General features: G+C 43.0%; 1 protein-coding gene across 1 annotated transcript; it reads right to left on the reverse strand.

The window, feature by feature from the left end:
* Window positions 1-5,910: 5,910 nt before the first annotated feature.
* On the reverse strand, window positions 5,911-18,698 carry mxra5a (matrix-remodelling associated 5a). Its single transcript, XM_005747091.1, has 8 exons — window positions 18,466-18,698; window positions 18,007-18,236; window positions 17,708-17,837; window positions 16,682-17,072; window positions 12,738-16,535; window positions 11,145-12,060; window positions 10,698-11,024; window positions 5,911-8,630 (listed from the first exon to the last, which is right to left on the reverse strand). The coding sequence occupies exons 2-8, from the start codon at window positions 18,195-18,197 to the stop codon at window positions 7,040-7,042; spliced, it is 7,344 nt and encodes a 2,447-aa protein (XP_005747148.1). The 5' UTR covers window positions 18,198-18,236; window positions 18,466-18,698; the 3' UTR covers window positions 5,911-7,039.
* Window positions 18,699-21,626: the final 2,928 nt, after the last annotated feature.

The following is a 21,626-nucleotide window of genomic DNA, read 5'->3' on the forward strand; positions in this document are numbered from 1 at the left end:
TGACACAAGATTAATCATAGAAGCACAAAAAGGACATAATTTCTTGATAAAGACACAATAGATGATCATCGTTCATGACACAAACGTGCTCCCATTTGAGGTGTATGGAACAAGTGGGTGTTTCTCCTGCTGTGATGTAAGATCCTGGTACTGATGTGACTGTATGAGCACCAAGTCCCCTTCAGAGGACTCTGTCCAACAGAACATCCAAGTAAACCAGGGAACTATGAGATACAAACATGGGCAGCATGTGATGCAGGTCCAGCTGTACATGGAACATGCTCGTGTGCGATGGCAAACCGTCTGTCCTGCAGTCATACAGTATACTTTATGTAAACAAGGTCTGGTGGCCCTAAGATGTAAAATGTTGGGTAAATTTTGTGTTAATGTGTTGGTCTTAAGTTAAACTAAGGTGTAACACTGAATTGATTGACAATTTATACTTTGTACTTTAAAACACTCAAATGAAGTGGGGTCATTTTTTACCCCTGAGGACCACAGGTGTGTGGAGGACATTATGAGGGTTAAGCTGCTGCCAGCGTAGTGCAGGTGACTGTCACACAACAAAGGCTGAAATAATCTAACCCAGCTTTCTGTTGGTCATCCTAGGTTACTGCAGTTACTCGAATCATTTCAAGAATTGTATCGCCTCCGTGGACTGATCTCTTGATTCCTTTTAGTTGAGGGTTAAACCAGTCCACTCCACTGGATTTAGCTACATTTTGGACAGTGTTTCTGGAATGCAGTAGCTAACGAGCCGATTGGAGAAAGAGTTGAGCGTGCAGGGAGCAGAGATGTTGTGAGTGTGAGCGACACACTGAGAGCAGGTCTGCAGATGTCTGTGAGCGCACAGAGCAGAGATCTGTTATTGTGTGTATATGGATAATAGCAAACACTGAAATGCAGTTCTTGCACACAGCAATGAATTTTGTTCACTCAAATTAACTTTTCTTTGCTCAAAATAATTTTCTTCTCAAAATGCAACATTTGTACTTGCAACATTTTTTATGTGCACTCAGAGTAGAGGCACAAAAATAACGCCATAGTGTAGCTGGTGTCTCTTTAATGTGCACCAAAGCAGGTGAAATGATTGATGATGGCTTCTGCTTTTTAACGTGTAATAAGAACTGCTTTCTGTTTTAGCTGGTTTTGAGAAACCAGTAGCACCAGTTTAATTTGTGATTTCTGAGCTGGTATTGAATCAACTTGCAACAAAATTGCTTGTTTTGTGGAGCTGTTACTTTTGGTCATGTAGTCAGATTTATAAAAACTTCCTAGGCCACCCCATGTGTGCATCTGCACAAACACACACTCTCACTACCTTATTTCTTAAGGATGTTCTTTAATGTTTCCAGTAGGGGGCACTGTGGTCCTTTAGAGTGGCCATCTTCTCAGCTCATCACAGAAGCAAAAGCAGAGATTAATAGCCGTCTCTCTGCTGTTGGCAGGATGCTGTGTGATCCTTATCCAATGGGCGCACAGTGCATGTAATTTTCATAAGCATTTCTCCTATAATGTTGTCACCACAACACAATGCAGTGTGCTGAATGTAAAGCAAGAGTAAAGATGTGAGAAGGCCTCGGCTAAGAGCAGTGATGTGCCCGGCTTTCTAAGCAATTCCTCCTTCAGTCTAATTCATTCAAGATTAGTGTGTGAGTGCAGAGTTGGGATAAGTCAACCCTTTCACACATGGTAGTCACGACAGTGGACAGCTATGCAAAGGCTGTTGTCTTGTATTCGTGTCAGTGTTGATGGTATACTTAAGCCCCTACACTGGACACTGATGTGTCACTCCTGGTCCTTTAATGTTACTATAGATGTATGATGTGTTTCTTTGTAATTATTGTTATTTAACTGTTTCATGCATGAATTATGATAACCTCAGTCAGGATTTGTATTCATCTTTTCATGCCTAAAGATGAATAAAAGTCCTGATTGAGGTTGGCATAGTTCATGCATGACAGGGTTAATAAGTTCACATGACCACCTCATTCATTAAGTCCTGAAAACTAAAAGGAATCAAGAGATCAGTCCACGGAGGCGATACAATTCTTGAAATGATTCGAGTAACTGCAGTAACCTAGGATGACCAACAGAAAGCTGGGTTAGATTATTTCAGCCTTTGTTGTGTGACAGTCACCTGCACTACGCTGGCAGCAGCTTAACCCTCATAATGTCCTCCACACACCTGTGGTCCTCAGGGGTCAAAAATGACCCCGTTTGCTTTGACTGTTTATAAAGCAACAAGTATAAAATATCATCCATCTCTGTGTTTCAAGGTTTTATTCAACTTTATTCCAACTCATTGCCTGACAGTTTTCTATATTTTGGCATGGTAGGAGGGCATGAGTCTGAGTGAAGGCAAACTTTCATGAGGACAAAGGCGTGTCCATATTTGACCCAAGTGCAGGAGGAAGCTCAGGTTTATTCCTCTGCACTGGTCCCATCATGGACAGCATTCTTTCTGCAGTTGCAGGCCAAGGGGCATATACAGTAAACAAGCTGTTACAGGTGATTGTTTTCTTTTGGAAACCTGCAATGTTAGGGACAACTCACGTGTCCTGACTGCAGGACAGACGGTTTGCCATCGCACACGAGCATGTTTCATGTACAGCTGGACCTGCATCACATGCTGCCCATGTTTGTATCTCATAGTTCCCTGGTTTACTTGGATGTTCTGTTGGACAGAGTCCTCTGAAGGGGACTTGGTGCTCATACAGTCACATCAGTACCAGGATCTTACATCACAGCAGGAGAAACACCCACTTGTTCCATACACCTCAAATGGGAGCACGTTTGTGTCATGAACGATGATCATCTATTGTGTCTTTATCAAGAAATTATGTCCTTTTTGTGCTTCTATGATTAATCTTGTGTCACCTTTAAAACTTCTCTACCAGACTCAGGATGTCATAAACTGATCGTTGATTCTTCCTCCTCATTTTATTAGAGGACAATATGTGCTTTGTTCTACTGGTCATTGCTTTGCACAACATGGTAAAAAAAATGTACTTTTTTCATACTTTCTGTGTATGTATTATTGTAGGGTCGACCTTACATTATGAAGCACTTTGATGCGGCTGTTGTTGTGATTTGGCGCTGTATAAATAAAATTTCATTGAATATAGAGCACCTGCCTCCTCATTGTGCTGCCTGTTGTGGTTGTTATGACCTTTGCTTGACCCCACACATCAGTGATCCAAGATCAAAGATGTTTGAAAGCAGTATGTTGTGAAAATACGGCTCTTTGCAACACTTTGTACTTTGGGGTCATTTTTGTCCACAAGGACCACAAGTGTTATACAATCCAATAAAAACCCCATAAATAAATCAAATTACTTAAAACTTATTCCAATCATGCATAGCATAGTAATGAATAACTTCTGTTATATTCAGTCCATTTGATGAATAAAAAACACATTTTTGATGGCAAAAGATTTATTTTCAGTTCAGAAATGACACAGAGAGAGCCCCGTCAATCAGACGACCCCTTTTGAGCAAGCATCCTGAGAAGGGTGGATCCAGGGTCACCTGGTCCGGCTCGGTGAAAATCTTTTTTGAAATTCTTAAGCCTAATCTAAAAACTACAGAGTGTCTGTCTCCCAGATTGAAGCTGGAATATGTTCACACGTTTCCTTGATTGATGGCATCATCATTGAGGTCAAGGAAAAGAGATTAAGAATAGAAGATGGGAGGTTGTCTGGAGCATGAAAGGAAACTCACCTAATTAAACAGGAAATTCAGAACTATAGATGCTTTTAAAACATGTATGCTTCTGTTTTTTTCCTTACCTCATTTCAACAGAACTCTTTGAATGTATACAAGTCAACTAGAAGCTTTTTCAGATGATGATATGATATGTTTGTCCCTCTTCTTTTTCTACTTTTGTTGTTTCTGACCCTGGTGGGTTGTCACAGGGACTGTGTCAGAGGCGGTTGGTCCTGCAGGTGGAGGTATGTGTGGATCAGGTTTATTGCATCCCATGCTTGGATTGGGATCTGGGGAGGCTGTTTGTGCTCACTTTGGATGGTGTGATGGGCCGTAGTGTACTGCTGGGGTAGCCCCCTGTTGTGTGGGATCTCAGGTGTTTATTCTTTAACACTTTGTACGTGTCAGAATAATGTCTATGTAAACGACAACACCAGAGCAGGACACTGTACTACAAAGTGATAACCAGTGCCCCACTGCCAGTGGATTTAGATGTTACAGATAAAATGGTCTCAATAGTTTTTATAACTGACTGAAGTTTGGATGCCAAACAAAGCTAATTTATATTTAAAAATCTGATTATAGAACACAGAAGATTTTGGTTACAGTGTTGAACACTGGTAAATATTAAATGGAAATGGTGAAGTGAACATGTTAGCACAGAATCTCATTGGACTGGCTGACCATCAGGCAGCTTGTCTCAGTCTCCCAGTAAATAAACTCGTCCCTTTTTCAGTCTCTCTGATATGATTTAGAATGAGCGTGAGCATTCAGCTCAGTGTCTTTGTCACAAATGAGCAACCTGCCACATTAACACTCAAAGCTCAAAGCTCCAAATCTGATCATTACGATGAGCTAGTGCTGCTCTCATTGCAGAGGCATCTGTACGTCCTTATTCTCATGGTCCAAAGAGAGAAAGCATTTTCTTCTCTTTAACCATTACATTTATCTTCTCTGTTACGCAGCCATGAAGTGCCTCTCACCCAGCTTAGGGTTCATCAGTCAGCTGTGACATCATGTGAAAATCTCTAGTCATCCATAGATCACAGCAGATTCTCCATATATTGATGTCTCTGAGCAGGAGGGCACATGCTTTCATTACCACTAATCCCTGAAGTAAGGGTCCTTTTCCATTTCCTATGATTTGACTTCCCTTTGTAAATCATCTGAAGTCAGAGCGGGTAAGCACAACAAAGTAACAGGTACATATGAAGAGCATAAACACCCAGAGGAGGGCATTACATAATCCTGATCAGTGAGAAAACCACAGTTACAGCAGGAGGAAACCATCCGTGGTGGCATCTCCAAACTGTAGTCTAGTACCTCCTGGGTCACAGACCAAGACTTCAAGGTTATTCAGTTCTGCATTTAAATCTTTGAAGCCACATTATTAAAAAACATGCACCATTGCATTCCAGTCATTTTACTGGTGAAAAAGCTGCACAGCATTTGAGAAGTTGGGTGGTGTACCACAGTTGAGTACTGCGCTCCGGGAGAGTAGAAAAGCACTTTAGAAAATCTGTCCGTTTACTGATTAACCCTGACAATTCTGATACCAGCTGTCACAAAAAGAGTAGCTGATGCTAAAATTCTCATAGTGGGATTGTTTTAGGACATATATGCTAATCTAACTGATTTCCTCACAGCTTTGCAGACTGTGGCTATATTCCCCGAGGCGACTATCAGCGTAGCTGCGACCAGCTTCCCTCGTCCTAATTGCAAAGTTCGATCTATAAGGCCAGCTAAACAAAAAGTGCACTCTTGAATTATTTATTTAGAGTTAGAAAGTTATATTTCCAAGAAAATACTACAAACATTTTTAGCAGAGTGGCAAAACATTCTTGAGTCATCACTTTTTCAATTTGTTCGCTTTCCAACCTCAGCAGAAATAAAGGTTTTGTTTTTTAGCTTAGTGGAAATGTGGAGGAATTTTATATTCAAATAAGGAAAACTGCTACGCATCACAGTCTGACAGACACAAATTATTTACATATGAGAACGTAGTACAGTGTCAGCACTCTGCAGAAGCAGATTCAAAGATGCTCCACGTTGCTGTGAGTTATTGAAAAATCTGCACCAAGGTACAAAAACATGGAAATATTCAGGTTGGGCCTTTCTTATGAAAAGCACAGGATGCCAGCAGTTTCAGCTTCTTTAAATAAAAATACAACAACAACAAAATTACATATATTCTCAGTCAATTTTATTAAGTTCAAAAGTATTTCACAATTAAATGAGCTGTTTAGCAATTCTTTACAGGCTGACATCATCTGTCCTTGTCAGAAATAACTGTTCCACTGAAGAAAAGGTACACATACAGCTGGGAATATATGCTCACTGATCAACTGGAGATCAGCCAAAGGATAAAATGTTTTGGCGTGATTAACTTTGAGTGGAGCTGATAGAGCCAAAGCCGGATAGTTTAAGGCCGGGTCTGCAGAGTAACTCTTTGCACAGCTTTGTCCCGCCAGGCTACATTTTAACATGCTGAACAGTTTGGCAGTCATTGGCGTAAATGCTAATTATTCCAATGTTGTTCATTTAGCACCAGTCTCATGTACACGATTGTGGTTAGGCGTGATCCATCTGTCATAACCTGCACATCGCACCCCGGCAGCATCATAAGCAGCTGAGGTAATCACAAGCCAGCAAAACAAAATCGCTGTCCACATATTTAGTTTGAATACAAATGTAGATTTCCGATTAACAATTATATTACAAAAGTTTAGAAAAATAAATTAAAGCATTGCACATCCTTGATAAGATAAGCATCTTATACTAAAACGAATCAACATCATCTTCACTTCTTTACTGAATAAAAGAGTCATTTTGTGTTTTGCATGCTGGCATGCACGCTCCACGTCCCTGAGTCACTTGAAACAACGATGTTCTATATTATTTAAGTCTATCTTTATTACAGTATTTGTCTTGCACATAGCAGGTGAACACAGCTATTCTGCTTGATAGTGTGAAGTGCCAGCAGAAGACAATTACTGTTGCTTTCTCTTTCCAGTTGTGTAGGCTAATTACCTCACAATGTAAAGTGGCCTGAGGAAATCGTTGTTGTGAATTGGTCCTCAAAAAACCCCAAAAAAACTGCATATATTTCCTACATGCTTGAAATGGGAGGTTTGCAAAATGGAGAAAACTGTAAACTGGCACACGGTGTCTTCAACTAACGGCCTCTAAAGAGCAAACACTCAAAGCATCACTGCAGGTTTTAATCAACTCATCATTATAACTGAAGTTATTACTACATGTGGTGATTAAACGCTTCCTTTTAATCAGGCAGTTGTTTGGGCAGCAACAGACGAAGAGGAACGGTGACATTTTAGAACACGTTGAGAACTGTAGCTTTAGAGTCCAAGCCAATGGCGTTTCTGGCTGTGCATCGGTAGATGCCAGCATCTCTTTGTGTTGGATTCTGGATGATGAGGGAACCTTGCGGAAGGAGGTACTTGTTTTCAAAGAGCTTTGGCTTTGCATTGGCAGCCAGACGAATTTTGTCAGGTGTTTCCCATGCTACCTCAACTTTAGGGATGCCAGTTGCTACACAGTTTAACTGAACAGCAACTCCACGTTTAGCATAAGTCACAGAGGGAGGGCCGTTAGTAATTTGAGGTGGGTATGCTATTACATTTACCACAGTGGAGAGCAAGGAGCTGCCATATTCATTACTAGCTCGGCAAACGTAGGGACCCCGATCATGGACTGACACTTGTTGAATGGCAAGGGTTCCATTGGGCTGTATGGTGTATCGCCCAGCTCTCTGTGGTCTGCTGAGGACGACTCCACTGGGCAGAGTCCATGCTAGTCTGAGTGCTTCACCAGTGGTTTGACAGTGAAGCCAAAGGTTTTCCCCATTCATGACACTGACAGGGGAATTATATCTGCTGTTGATCTCTGGTTTTTTTCCTGGGGTCAGTGTAACAGTATGCTCCACAAGCCCCCTTGAATTATGTATCAGACAGCGGTACATACCAGCCTCAGCCATAGAGGGGTTGCTGATGATCAGCAAGCCACCAGGCTGGTGGAAAAACTTGGAGAACCGAGCACCACTACGCAAAGGTGTACCACTGGGCAGGATCCAGGTGACAGGCAGTAGTATTGAGCCCTCAAAGGAGCAATTCAAAGCCACAGCATTGCCTACACTCAGTGACTGAACATTTGCTTTGGGAGGTCTAATTTGTGGCCCCTCATCAACTGTCTTCACATCCAAGTTGACCACCAACCTGACCTCTCCTCCTTCATTACGAGCAATACAAACCAGCTGCCCCGAGTCTGTCTCCTTGGGTGAATGGATTTCCAAGGTACCATTCTGATGAACTACCACTCTATTGCTGTAATATGGAGCAGAAAGGGTCAAATTTCCTGGCAGAAGCCAAGTGATTCGAGGGCTGGGGTTTCCATGTACATTGCAGTCCAGCAGCTTTTGCTGATTCTGAACTGCGGTTACTTTGATAGCATTCAAAGTTCCTCTTAACCCACTGATCACTGGAGGTGTTATCAAGACTTCGAGTCTGGTAACTTCACGGTCCTGTCCTGCATTGTTTCTAGCTATGCATGTGTAGTTACCTTTATCAAAACCTTGGATCTTTTGAACTACCAATGTCCCATCATCCAGAACCTGGTATTTGTCTAATGCGGGGGAAATCACTTTGTTTAAAGGGGATAACCATGTGATGACTGGCGCTGGTTCACCTTTGGCATTACATCTCAGTGTAGCTTCGTTGCCATAGAAAACGCTGACAGTCTGTGGGTCTTTATTTTGAATTTTCGGTGGGGAGGGTGCAGCTTTGATCTTGACTCTGACCTTCATCTCATCTTTGCTATGTTGGTTTTCCGCGTAACATGTGTAGTCACCTTGTTCTGGCATGCGAACATTGTTGAAGTAAAGTGTCCCATTGTCAAACACCACATACCTACATGTAGTTCCAGAAGAGAAGGATAAGAAATGGTTACTCACTGTTACACTTTCATGACTGGATTCATTGGTTGGCAACAAAGAGAATGTATTAAATTAATACAACATATATAATTACATTATTTAAATTTAAACTTCACATATTCATGTCACATGAAGTTCTTTTCTTACCAAAGGAAAAATAACTAGTGATTACACCTGATGTTTCAGTCTGACTGAAATCTGTTAATTTAATTAAATTTCAGTTAATTTCTATAGCGCCAAATGACAACAACAGTCGCCTCAAGGTGCTTTATATTGCACAGTAGACCCCTACAAGAATAGATACAGAGAAAAACACGACAATCATATGACCCCCTATGAGCAGCACTTTGGCGACAGTGGGAAGGAAAAACTCCCTTTTAACAGGAAGAAACCTCCAGCAGAACCAGGCTCAGGGAGGGGCGGGGCCATCTGCTGTGATTGGTTGGGGTGAGAGAAGGAAGACAGGATAAAGACATGCTGTGGAAGAGAGACAGAGGTTAATAACAGATATGATTCAATGCAGAGAGGTCTGTTAATACATAGTGAGTGGAGTAGAAACTCCCAGTGCATCATTGGAATCCCCGGCAGCCTACGTCTATTGCAGCATAACTAAGGGAGGATTCAGGGTCACCTGGTCCAGCCCTAACTATATGCTTTAGCAAAAAGGAAAGTTTGAAGCCTAATCTTGAAAGTAGAGATAGTGTCTGTCTCCTGAATCCAAACTGGAAGCTGGTTCCACAGAAGAGGGGCCTGAAAACTGAAGGCTCTGCCTCCCATTCTACTTTTAAATACTCTAGGATTTCTCTAGGATGGTAAACTGTTCTTGAAGTTCACTGAGAGAGAAAAAGCTGTGCAGGAAGTGTGATTATGTTGTGGTGGAAGCAAAACAGCCAAAGTCAGAGGGAATTAACGATGTTTATCAAACATGAAGATTAGTTTGGATCTTCTTTTGCTGCTGGTTCAGTGAATTTTGGATGGAGAGACAAAACCTGCAGCATCAGAATCTGTGAGACGTCGGCCTTCAGCACCGACGGCGTGCCTGTTTACGTGCGGTCGGGTGAACGATCCACGCTCTGTGTTTATATCTTTGTGTGGAATCTGTTTACCTGCTCTCGTTTGCTGTTTTAGCTTTTTGGTGGTTGTTGAAATAGTTTAGTGAGCTTTGAGCGGAGACTCTGGCATTTCTGGCAAAATACATTTATATTTAAAAATTGATTCAGGGTAATGAATCGATTTAACGCATTATTCAAATTAAAATCGGTTTGAACTGGGAAATCGATTTTTTAAAGCCACTTCTAGTTTTGATGCTTTGTGAATCTTTTTATGTTTTGTTTAAGCCAAAATATGTCAAAAAGAAATACATATTTTACCAATGCTCAATAGAAGAGTCATTAAACTTCAGGTGGTATGGTGCACTAGAGACTCGACTAATCGTTTCCAAGGGAGTCTAGTTTTAATGAAATGAGACCAATGACATAAGACACCTTTCAACATATTTATGGGGTAGTTGCAGACTTTTCATAAGGCAAACTAGCAAAGCTATGTTTTTAGTCATTTTTGTTTAAATGGATACAATTTATTGGAGCAATATTGTACTTTTAAATAATTCATTTACGTGCTCTGTAGCTGCTCTTGACCCCATGGTGGCAGAATTGTTTAAGTTACAGTTAAGTCGAGTTCTTGCAGCAAAAGGGAAAGCACAGAGACAGAAAGAAGGTTAGCTCGGTTTTCTGTAATAATGCCCAGAAGTTCATGAAACAGTTAAAGGAAGATGGATGTTCAGTCATTTCTCTAGTGACTAGGTTCCCACACTCACAGATCCTTCTGATAAACAAAGCATCACCATAGAATAGAACTTCATTAACCCTGGAGAACCCATGGGGTCGGATCTGACCCCATGGGTTCTCCAGGGTTAAAAATGGTTAAACTTCCATCTACACAGAAGAACTTGGATCAGACAGCACAAATGCTGGCTGGTGAAGGTGTTTTCCCCCTGTGTTAGACACCGGGAGCACTTTGTAGAAGTTAAAACAGCTCGTACCTGCGACTGCGCCCCTCAGAGACACCATCGCTCTGTTTGACTGGGTTAACCATGGTGCCATCCGGCAGAACCCAGCTGATCTCCGGGTTGGGGAGGCCAGAAGCCACACAGTCCACCGTCAGGTCCCCACCGTACAAAACCTCCTGACTGGATCTTTGCTGCTTCTGTTCGATCTTGGCTGGTCTGCTCAGCACGTGTACCCGCAGCAGCACATGGTCGTCGCCCATCTTGTTACGAGCCACACATAAGTAATCGCCACTGTCCTTGTCAGTCACTGGATGAAGGCTAATGCTGCCATTGGGAAACACTTTGATTCTCCTGTCAAAACTGCAAAAAACAAACAACCAAAGTTGATGCATATGATTAATAATTAAGATTGCTTTGAATGATTTCTAATGACAACACTTAGTTTGAGCATTTTGTTTCATTACAAGATTTACGTTTCACCTGTACTGAGCATCTACTAGCTTCTTAGAAGGTGTCCTCCAGAGGATTCGGGGCTCTGGCTGTCCTGTTGCCACACAGTTTAGTAACAAACTACTCCCATAGATGACATCTGTTCTTTGGGGTGATGATAAGGTGATACTGGCCTTGGCAGAGGACAGATTCTTCCTTATGTTCAGGATCACAGTTCTCCTGCTGGATGCCACTGTGTTACTGGCTGAGCACTCGTATCTCCCAGCATCTCTTTTGCCCACACGCTGTATGTAGAGAGTCCCATTGGGGAAAACAATTAGGTTCTGTCCAGTGTCTAGGGATGCAGTGAGCTGTGCACCATCAGGTGTAAACCAGCGAATAACAGATGGAGGGGAACCTGTAGCAGTGCAGTGGATGTAGGCAGGGCTGCCTTCTGAAATGGTGGCAGTCTCATGATGTGACTGCTGAATCACGGGTGGCAATGCTCGGACATGAAGACGTACTGAAACAGAGTCAGTTCCAGCTGCACTGCTGCCAATGCACTTATAAATCCCTCTGTCTGTATAGCGGGCCTGGCTGATCTGGAGGATCCCGTTATTTCCAACAACTACGTGCTGCTGAGATGGAACAGAAACGGAACCAGCAGCTACATGGACGTAGTTAGGGAGTACCCATGTGACCCGGGGCGCAGGATGCCCTTCCACTTTGCATTCCACACTGACTTTGTCACCTAGATGCACAGTCATTTCTCTGTGCTGAGGATGCAGGACCCGCGGAGGCTGAGACAAGACCACAAGGTTGACCAGCATTGTGTCCGTGCCGTACTGGTTCTGCGCTGTGCACAGGTATTGGCCTCCGTCTGTGAGCTGTGTGCTCCTGATGATTAATGTACCATTTTGGTGGACCTCAAACCTCTGGACCCTGGTGTTCTGAGGAATATTCGCCGCTGCAAAAGTGGACAGACACAAATTGTCTTTTCTCAAACACAGAATAAAATTTAAGATGAAAATAATTGAGAGTATAAAATATTTAGCGCAAGAGAAATTGATGTCACATTTACATAGTGTACAAAAATACAATAAATGAGAGGACTTATTGAAAAATGCAAATATTTTAGTGTGATTGCCAACCGTGGAAAAAACCCCGTACCATATAAGAGCAAAATAGTTACTTTTAATTGTGAGCAGGCTAAAGGCCCTTTTAAAAACTCATATCATAATAAAGTAAGTAAGTAACATAGATTATAAAAATGTTACAAAATTCAAGACTATAACCATAATCTTACAAGTGCATCATCTACATCATAGCATCGTCAGTCATGGAGGTTATATGGAAACACATCTACAGTATTAAGGAATGTCTGAACATACTGATATGCTTGCAAATGTTGCTGATAATCTGCTATTTGATATACTATGTGCCAATATTTCTAATAAAACATCTTTGCAAGCTATATTTATATAAGTCTGCAGGTAGTTACATTTTGCTCTGGTTAACATTTCACAACATCAAAATATTTTTGGATGTTTCCATTTGAATAAATAAATGATATGTTTTCTGTTTTCGTATGATGGCTCTGAAAATGTATGGAAAAAAGAATGAATGAGGTTGAGTCATACATACCACTAAGAGCTTTGGTCCATGACAGGAAGGGCTTTGGGTCACCTTCGGTCTCACAGGGAAGTTGAGCATCTGTTTCAGCTTTAACAGTGAACGTCTGGAAATGAGTCTTAGTTATCCTTGGCTTTCCTCTTGGAACAGATCCTTGTGTAGGTACCTGGTGCTTCCTGGACACATTGTGAGTACTTGTTAACAGTGTCTCTCTATGCGGATTCGTTTGGACTGTAGCAGTCGGAGCAGAGGTGACCGACTGTAAGACGATCTGTCTGCCCGTCAGACGTGTGCTAGTTGGTTTGTGGTCTGCCGACTGGGTTGTGGGCTGGAAGTTTAATTCTTTCCGTGGCTCTGATATGTTAATGATGGGGTTTATTTGTTGGTCTTCATTATGGCCGACTCTGATCCAGGGAGTCTCCTGCATGCTGGTCCTCAGTGAAGAGTCCATCTTGGCTTCTGTGGAAGATATTTTGGGAAGTGTGGTATCCACTGTCACTTTGACACGCATTATAGGATCAAGCCTCGGAGTGGCAGGAGAGGTAGGTTTTGCTTTAAAGGTACTAGCAGTAGAAGGAAAAACATTTTCATTTAGAGCTTCTTTAAGATTCTGAGCTACCTTTGAGGGTTTACTTTGACTAGAAGTATAATGTGAATTTTCAGGTACTGCAGAAGTCTGTGTAACACCCAGAGCTGTCTCCAAATAATCCTTGGAAAGTGTGCTTGGTGTCACAGTCAAGTCACTGGGAGTGTACCCAGAGGTTGTCTTGATTACTTGGTCGATCAAAGGCGTGGAGGATGGGGACAGCGGTGCCAAAAACCCCTCCCCACTCTCATTCAACAGCATCCCTTCATTAGTTGTGTACTGCTGGCCCAGTTGGCTCTCCTCCCCATTGCTCTGCAGTTGTTCAGTGTTGGTGGCGTAAAAACCCACCAACAAGCTGTCAGAGCTTGGCAGAGGTCCAAGGTCACCCATAACACTTGACCTTTGTGTCTCCTCAGGAAGCCTAATAGGTGGAGCAGGCGTGTTTATAAGCCTCTGCAAAGTGGCTGGTGTTGGTGCACTGAAGTGCTCTAGTGGACAGCCTGAAACTCCAAAGGCTGCTTGAGAGGTTGTCTTTGTATCACCCACTTCTGGAAAAGTTGCTGGAAGCGATGGTGCCGCTAACGTGCTTTTTAATAATGGCAGATGGCTGTCCTTTGTTTGGAGGAGAGAAGCTGGTGGGGAGGAGGGTTTAGTGGCTGCCTCGTGGTCGTGCCTGGAGGCTGTGCTTTCTTTATGACTCAGTTTTCCTGATGACGCTTCTTGGCTGCCAGTGAATGGAACAGTGGTACTGGGATTGGTTGCTGTAACTTCTGAGGAAGCTATTTTTAGCAGTGTGGAGGGAGTGGTCTTGACAGTTGCTGGGACAGCTTTGGCAGGTGTGATGGCCATAGACGGGACAGATTTCACAAGCTTTTGTTTCCTTCTGTTTGGCCTCCTCCTCTGACTCCCATTCCTTCGCCTGGAATTATGTTGTTGGAGGCGTGGAGGGGATTCAGAGCCTTCAGAGCCAGTTGTTGGAGATGCCCTTGCTACAGACTGCAAATCATCAGATTTTATGACAGGCTCACTAGGATATTTTTCTTCTTTGCTTTTCGCTGATTTGTTTGGATTTACTGAAAGGATCCTTTTCAAAAAGGGTTCGTTATCATTCCTCGAACTGGCAATAACCTTTAGTCTATCTGTATTGACATGCCTCTGTGATTCCTTGGACCAATCAGCTGTTTTATCCTCATTAACATCTGTGTTTGTGAGCGACTGCCAGAACGTGACAGCATACAGTGGAACAGATGTGGTCTGTGGGGAAAACACACTGTTTGAACTTGTGTGTAGGTCTAAGACCGCATCGTTGGATGTCTGTGCTGTTGTAGCTTGCATGCTGTGTGCGTTGTCTATAATGTTGCTGTTAGATGTCACACGTTGTGTGGCCTGGTCTTGTACATTTTGTTTATCAGTTTTGAACAGCGGATTGTGTACAGGAGTGTGCAGCGTCCTGAAAAAACCCTGCCGTGCCTGCTCAGTCACACTGTCTGCTGATCCTTTAGTAGCTTCATTTGACTGCGTTGTCCCCTCTGCAGCTTTCCCCTCTGTTGTGTGCTGAGTTGGGACTGGTGTCACAGCATTTTGAGCCTTTCTATCTCTAATCTTGGCCAAAATATGAGCCCATTTCTGTGGATCTATTTTACCTTTCGATATATTAATCCTCCTTGTGTTGTCAGTAGGATTCTTCCTGTCTACAACACGCGATCCTCTTGGTTGCTGAAGCACTGGGGGCTTCCGCCAGAAGTGCCTGGACGGGTGAATGCCCCTCCTGCTCGGGACCACACCTCCTGGAGTTCTCCTTCTCAAAGGCTCCAGGTGGCTCACTGGAGCCCCACCCTGAGTGCCTTCAGTGTCCCCTGATGCTTCTTCTGTGTCTTCTGTGGGGATTTTAATTTGAGTGTTGACTCCTGAAGCTGACTGAGGTGTTGCTGGAAACTTCCTGAAGTTGTGCCTGATAACAGCGAGTTTTGTGGCCAGTGTATCCACACCATGTTGATTCATGGCAACGCATTTATAATAACCACTGTCTAATAACTTGGACTGTGGAATATGTAGAGTGCCATTGGAATAGACTAAAGCTCTGGATGAGTTGGCTTGGAAACTCACGATGCTGCTGTTTGGCAGAATCCAGTTAATTTCAGCATCGGGGGAGGCAGATGCAGTGCAATGCAGGGAAATAGGTTTGCCTACAAATACCTCCCTAGGTTTGATTGATGTTTCGTTCCTCGGGGGAGGGCTGGAGGATTCCTGCACTGTCAGATAGAACGGCAAGACAGCAAAGTCTTCGTGAGCCCTGGCGATACAGTAGTAACTTCCTGCGTCTGTGGGGCGGACAGCCTTAATAATCAACGTTCCACCGCGGGACACAGACAGTCTGTTGCCTGGACTTGAGTACGGTGCCTCCACTTTGGAGCCATCTGGCAGCATCCAGCGAATAACTGGTTGACCTGAACTGTGCACGCTGCAGTTCATTCGAGTTTGCTTTCCTAGGATAGCACTGAAGACTTTATGACTGGTGTTTGTTGACTCAATCGTGACCCATGACCTCTTCTGTCTTTGCACCTCCTCCGTCTCCACCATCTCTGAGAGCTCTGTGCTCATACTCAATTTTGCCATCCTGGCTGACGACTGAAGCCGGTTCAGCTGAAGGTTCACAGATGTTTGCAGCAGCCATGGTGGTTGGGCTGTTATATTAACTTTGAGACCTGTGTAGTACAGGGCATCTTTCTCAGAGTCCTGTCTGTACATATGGGTTTGATGAAGGTCTTTGCTTAGAATAATTTCCCTCTGTAAATGTGCTGGCACACTGCTGTAGTATGCTATGAGCCTCCACAGTTTTTCATATTTTTCTCTATTAACTGGACAGTCCAGATCTACCGCCACTGTGATGTTGGTCAGCTGAGGCTGACTGCTCTGCTGCCAGCTGATCTTGGTAAGTTCATTAGACTTGCTAATATTACACATCAGATCCAGTTCATTCCCATGTTCATCAGATAGGCCAAACGAGAGATTTCCAAATGGTTCTATGAAATCCTCTGTGGTCAAAACCTCACTCTCAACATCCTTAGGTGTGGACATCCTGTGAGGAAAGGTGATGACGGGGCTTCTGCAGACCAGGTTCTCCACATCAAAGAGGTCCTTTCTCTGGAGGTGTCTGGGAGACGAGCACATGGGACACAGCTGGCCACTAGGAAGGGTCCTATCCTTTTTACATTTTACAACACCTGGGCAAAGAACAGAGCATGAGCGTTATAAAATCAGATCATCACGTCTCTTTGAATATTTTATGCATTTTGAGTCTTAGTTTACTTTAACCATCACAAAAAGAAAGCTCTAAACATAATTGCAGCGTACATATTAAAAATACCACCTGGAAACTTTTTATTCCAGTCATGGAGCCGCCTCATGCTGCAGTCACAGATCCAAGGGTTTCTATGGAGGTACAGGCTCTCCAACTGGGGCATGGTCCCTACCAGCCTGGAAGGAAGTGTCACCAGATCATTGTCTGACAGGTAGAGGTGCCTCAGAGTTGAGACATGAAAATGGCTCTTCACAGTGAAGGTGGTGAAGGTGTCTGGGTGCAGCTGCTGAAGCTGGTTGCCCTCCAGCTGCAGCAGCCAGAGAGAAGTGAGGCCCTGGAAGGCGTCTGGATGGATGTACTCCAGCTGGTTGTGATCCAGGTGTAACCTGGCCACAGACCACAGACCGTGGAGAGCGTGCCTGCTGATCTCCTTCAGTTTGTTGTAGCTCATCTTCAGCATCTACATCAGTGAGCAGGGAGAACAGAGAAAGTCTCTATTGCTCATCATATTAGAGTACTTCTAGTTTCTGCTGCATTGAGACATACATGAACCAGACATCAAGGTTCAGCATCAAGGCACATGTACATCATACAGTTTGTATGTCAGTGCTTTGTTTCATTAACATTTCAGGGAGAAATTTGGGATTTAAAATTACACAATTTTTACTTCATATCTTACAAATTCTTAGGAAGAATCAGGAATTTGTCCAGCAGATAAAATGATTATTAAAGTTGGATGTCTTTTGTAAATTTCGATTCACAGTTTGGCCCAGGTTCAGATATCTTTTGCTTGTTTATTCCTAAAACTAGACTGTGTGGATAAATCTAAGATATTTGCACAATCTCATTTAAGTGCTCGTGTTGAATTAATCAGTAATATGTGCTGACTCTTTTGCACATTAGTAAAATAGTTATTATTGTATTAAAACCGAGCATTTTAGGAGATATAGGCTTTATGTATACACTCATAATCATATGATATACCATATGAGAGATTATGAAAGGCTCAGACTAATATGGATTCATCATTAAAATTCACTGTTTTGCTCAAACAACAATCCCCCTGCCACCATTTATTGATTTAGGTCATTGCACCTGAAGTGAACTGAGCTCCGTGAACGCTCCATCAGGTAGCTGGTGAAAGTCATTCCCATGAAGCATGAGCATCTCCAGCTTCCTCAGACCCATCAGTGATTTGTCAGTGATGTTATTAATTCTGTTGAACCTTAAATAACAAACCCAGAGTGGAGAGGATAACAGACATGAAACCAACTCATGCACTTCCTAAGCCTCGGTCTTTACATAAAGCATTTCACTGCATTAAGTGTTTAATCCAGTCACTGACAGTTTAATAACCATGCTAAATCAATGCTACGGATGCCAGAGCGACTGACCCCAGGTTCATGTGTTTCACGTGTTTGGGTATAGCTGCTGGGATGGTGAGAAGGGAGCGGAAGGTGCAGTGGAGCTCGGTGGGCTGAGGGCAGGAGCAAAGTCGGGGGCAGAAGCCACAAGTGGCAAGAGGAACAATAATCAGCACCAGCAGAGTGTTTAGGACGAACTGAGAGGGAAGATCCATCTTCATCTGCGGGATTATCCGTCACAGCAGCTGCCTGTAAAGTCACTATGATGACAGAACAATGAAAAGAGTACAGAAAAACCCAGCTGCTCACTTTCTGGTGAAAAGGCTCGCCTGAGATGTCAGTCATAATCTGTCAAAGGTCAACTTTACTTTCAGCACTTTCATCCCCCATGCATGACTTTGAGGCTCTGCTGAATGATGCACATAGCGCTGAAGCAAGGTTTCATAAACGTCTGCTTGAAGCACTGCAGTCAAATGCAGATATCCTTACCTCCTCTCCTGCAGGGGGGCTCCTGTGTCCCATTTTAACGACACTGTTAAAACCGAAACTTTAAGATGACGTGCTGCAGAAAACCCCAAAAAGCAAAAACGATTTTAAAGTACAGTCCTCCTGATCACTGACTGCTTTAAGCAGTGACCCTGGTTGTGAACCTCCGTCGGGGAACGAGCGGTGAGTCTCCTCCGCTCGCTCGGCGGAGACCCGACAGGAGGAGGGGCCAGCGAAGCCCGTGGAGGAGAGCGAAGACGCTGAAGGACGGAGCAGCGATGTCACACCGCTCTCTAACAACTGCTGAGTGTTTAGATATGCTTCGTGAGTCATACTGAAGCTATTGGAAAGTAGATCAACGCTGGAAGCTGAAAGAGAAAGAATGAGGAGGAGAAACTGTTGAACTACACAAACTGAACAAACTTTGACATTTAGGCTGCTGCTCGGACCGCAGCCTGTTAGCCTGCTCTTCACATTACTGCGGGGATGTTTTATGAGTATCAGTGGAAAGCATTTATATCTGAGCGAAACACCTGACCTCAGATTAAACCCTAAAAACGCCATTGAGTTGAGCGCCATTATAATAGTGAACGCATAACCAGTACATATACCTTGGCATGTTTTAGTTCTTTCATAGTAACACTACTACTCCATTAGAGTATCATGGTTTAAAAGATGGTAAAAGCTATTTCCCCCTTTTTGTACTCTCCCACATGCTGCTCGGACAGCTTTCATTCCTCCTTTAATCCACGAGAATCCACACTGATCATATTTAAAGGATAACTGAGGGGAGCGAGGCTCAAAATGTGCGGCTGGTCGTTCCAGCTCACAAAGGTAATATGGAGTTACTACAGTTCATTATCGTAGAGTCTTACATAAAAGCTTGTTAAGCCATAGCTGCAGTTGCAAATTTGTGAAACTTAATAGGATTTCTTCATTATTAACACATCAAATTTGGACTGATCCATCCCATAATGAGCAAGTCTTTCATCTCCTTCTAGAACACACAGGCGCAAGAAACTAAGTGAAGCTCTGAGGTAAAGATTTCTCAAAAAGGGAGTTGTTCCAGGTAATGAGTGGGTGTGGAGGCTTTTAATAATAATGTAATAATAGGGTGTCAAACGTAGGCCCGAGGCCCACACCTGGCCACCGAGATAATTTCATCTGTCAATTATGAACGACTCCTCGGTATGTGGGAGCCCTGCTGAGAGCCCTGCGGGCAGGGGTGGGACTTTATTATGATGGGCAAACCATGCGGCCAATCACATGCAAAGACAGTCTGGGATCGTACCATTTTGTGAAAGAAGGAAGGGGGGCAAAGTTCTGAGGACAGATAATGTAGTGGTACAGGCCAGGTCCACAGAGAGACGGGGAGTCGGGTTTAAAAGCATCGCGTCGGGAAACAGTGAAGAAATGAGTGAAAACATGAAATGATGTTGGTGAGTGCAGAACTGATGCAGTGACGCCCGTTTTTATTTTCAGCCACAGGTCTTAAACCTCGTGTGTGTTCTCCGCTGTAGCAGTGAATCCATAAAAATAAGGCTTTTATGAAAACACTGAGTAAAAATTGCTTCATTGAAAAAGCCTAAATTTATAGTTGAGTGTTGAATATTCCATAGTGAGCATGCACAAAGTGTTTGAATGGCAGAGACGCAGGAAGCACAGCGGCTCAGTGTGAGTCTCACAGGTCTGAATGTGCCTGAAGCCGTTCACACTTCTTTGATCTGCTGCTCACTAGTTTTTATATGTTGGACACCTTTTCCTGCCTGATGGCCGTTCACACTACACACAGTCAGTAAGCAATAAACAATTCAAGGACAGAAAAATGTCTATTTTTCGCTTTCTAATATCGAAACTTCTAAAACTACAGTTATTAAAAACAAAAACTGGACAGTCGTCTGAGCTCTCAGAACGTTTTCTGTAATTTTGCACATTTATTTCTTACAGTTTAAGTCCAAAGAGTCGTGCTGACAGATTTCTTTCTGTGTCACAGCAGCTTTTTCTTTATCACGTAGAGAAACAATTAAATATGAACTGACAGAAAGAGGAGTTTCACTGGTCCAGCCTACTCAAGGTCAAACTGACCAGTAGAACCAGTGCTGCCAGCATGCTGCAGCTCGCATAACTGAACTGGTTCTTAGATAGTGCTTTTCTACTCTACTTTAAGTGCAACTGTGTTACATGCCAAACGTACTTGTAGAAACTGTAGACTGTCACAGTGCCAGCAGTAATCCCTCTTCCCCTCCAGTGTAAGGAATTAGGAGTTAGGCCAGTTCATTGTGCATTATTATAAACATTTCAAATCCAATTGTTTTGATTAGAAGTTGAAGATAACAGAAATTTTGATGCAGTACTGAGCGTCTGGGTTTAGCTGATATTTGCATGCAGAGACAGAAAAACCGAAAGGTGGCATTACTGCTCGGTTTCCCCTAAACTCAAGCTGAATATAAAGAAAATGTAAACTAGTCATTCACACTGACTCATACATTTAGGGCACCAAAAAACCCAGCAAACAGACAGACACGCATACAAGGCCTACTAAGAATGGGCCATAAACAAAAACACATAGAGAACACGCTGAAGCTCAGGCTTTGTAACGTGGTGGAGAACAGTGGAGGTGATGGAGCTCCCTCTGTTCCTGTTGCTTTTCTAACACAGTTGAGCTCGTGGTTGATTCTTAACACCGGTGACGTTTTACTTTTAGGTGTGTTTCAAGTTTTCTTACAATCATTTGCAGCAGAGATTAAAAAAGACGACCTTTCACTGCATTAGAATAAATAATCTGACACTGTAAGTTCTTCTAAAAGAAACTGAGAATCGTGTTTGGGCTGTACGTTTCTTTTTATTTTAGGGCCCAGTGTTTTCTGGTTTGATTCAGTCCTCTCATCATTCATTAACATTCAGACGAACTACACTGAGTTAGCTCATGGACACTGTGAATCGAGTAGAGCGGTTTTGGCCTCTGTCACATTTATTAGTATTTTTGCATATTTGTCACACTTACATTTTTCAGATCATCAAACTAATTTTAATGATAGATAAAAAATATTAAATCCTGGTTTCAGTTACTATTAAAGAAAAAACAAAGCCCTGTGTGAAAGAGTAAATCCACATACAGTGGGGCAAAAAAGTATTTAGTCAGCCACCGATTGTGCAAGTTCCTC

Source organism: Pundamilia nyererei, unplaced genomic scaffold (genome assembly GCF_000239375.1).
Source record: "Pundamilia nyererei isolate P.nyererei 1_Seehausen unplaced genomic scaffold, PunNye1.0 scaffold00188, whole genome shotgun sequence".
NCBI classification, from domain to species: Eukaryota; Metazoa; Chordata; class Actinopteri; order Cichliformes; family Cichlidae; genus Pundamilia; species Pundamilia nyererei.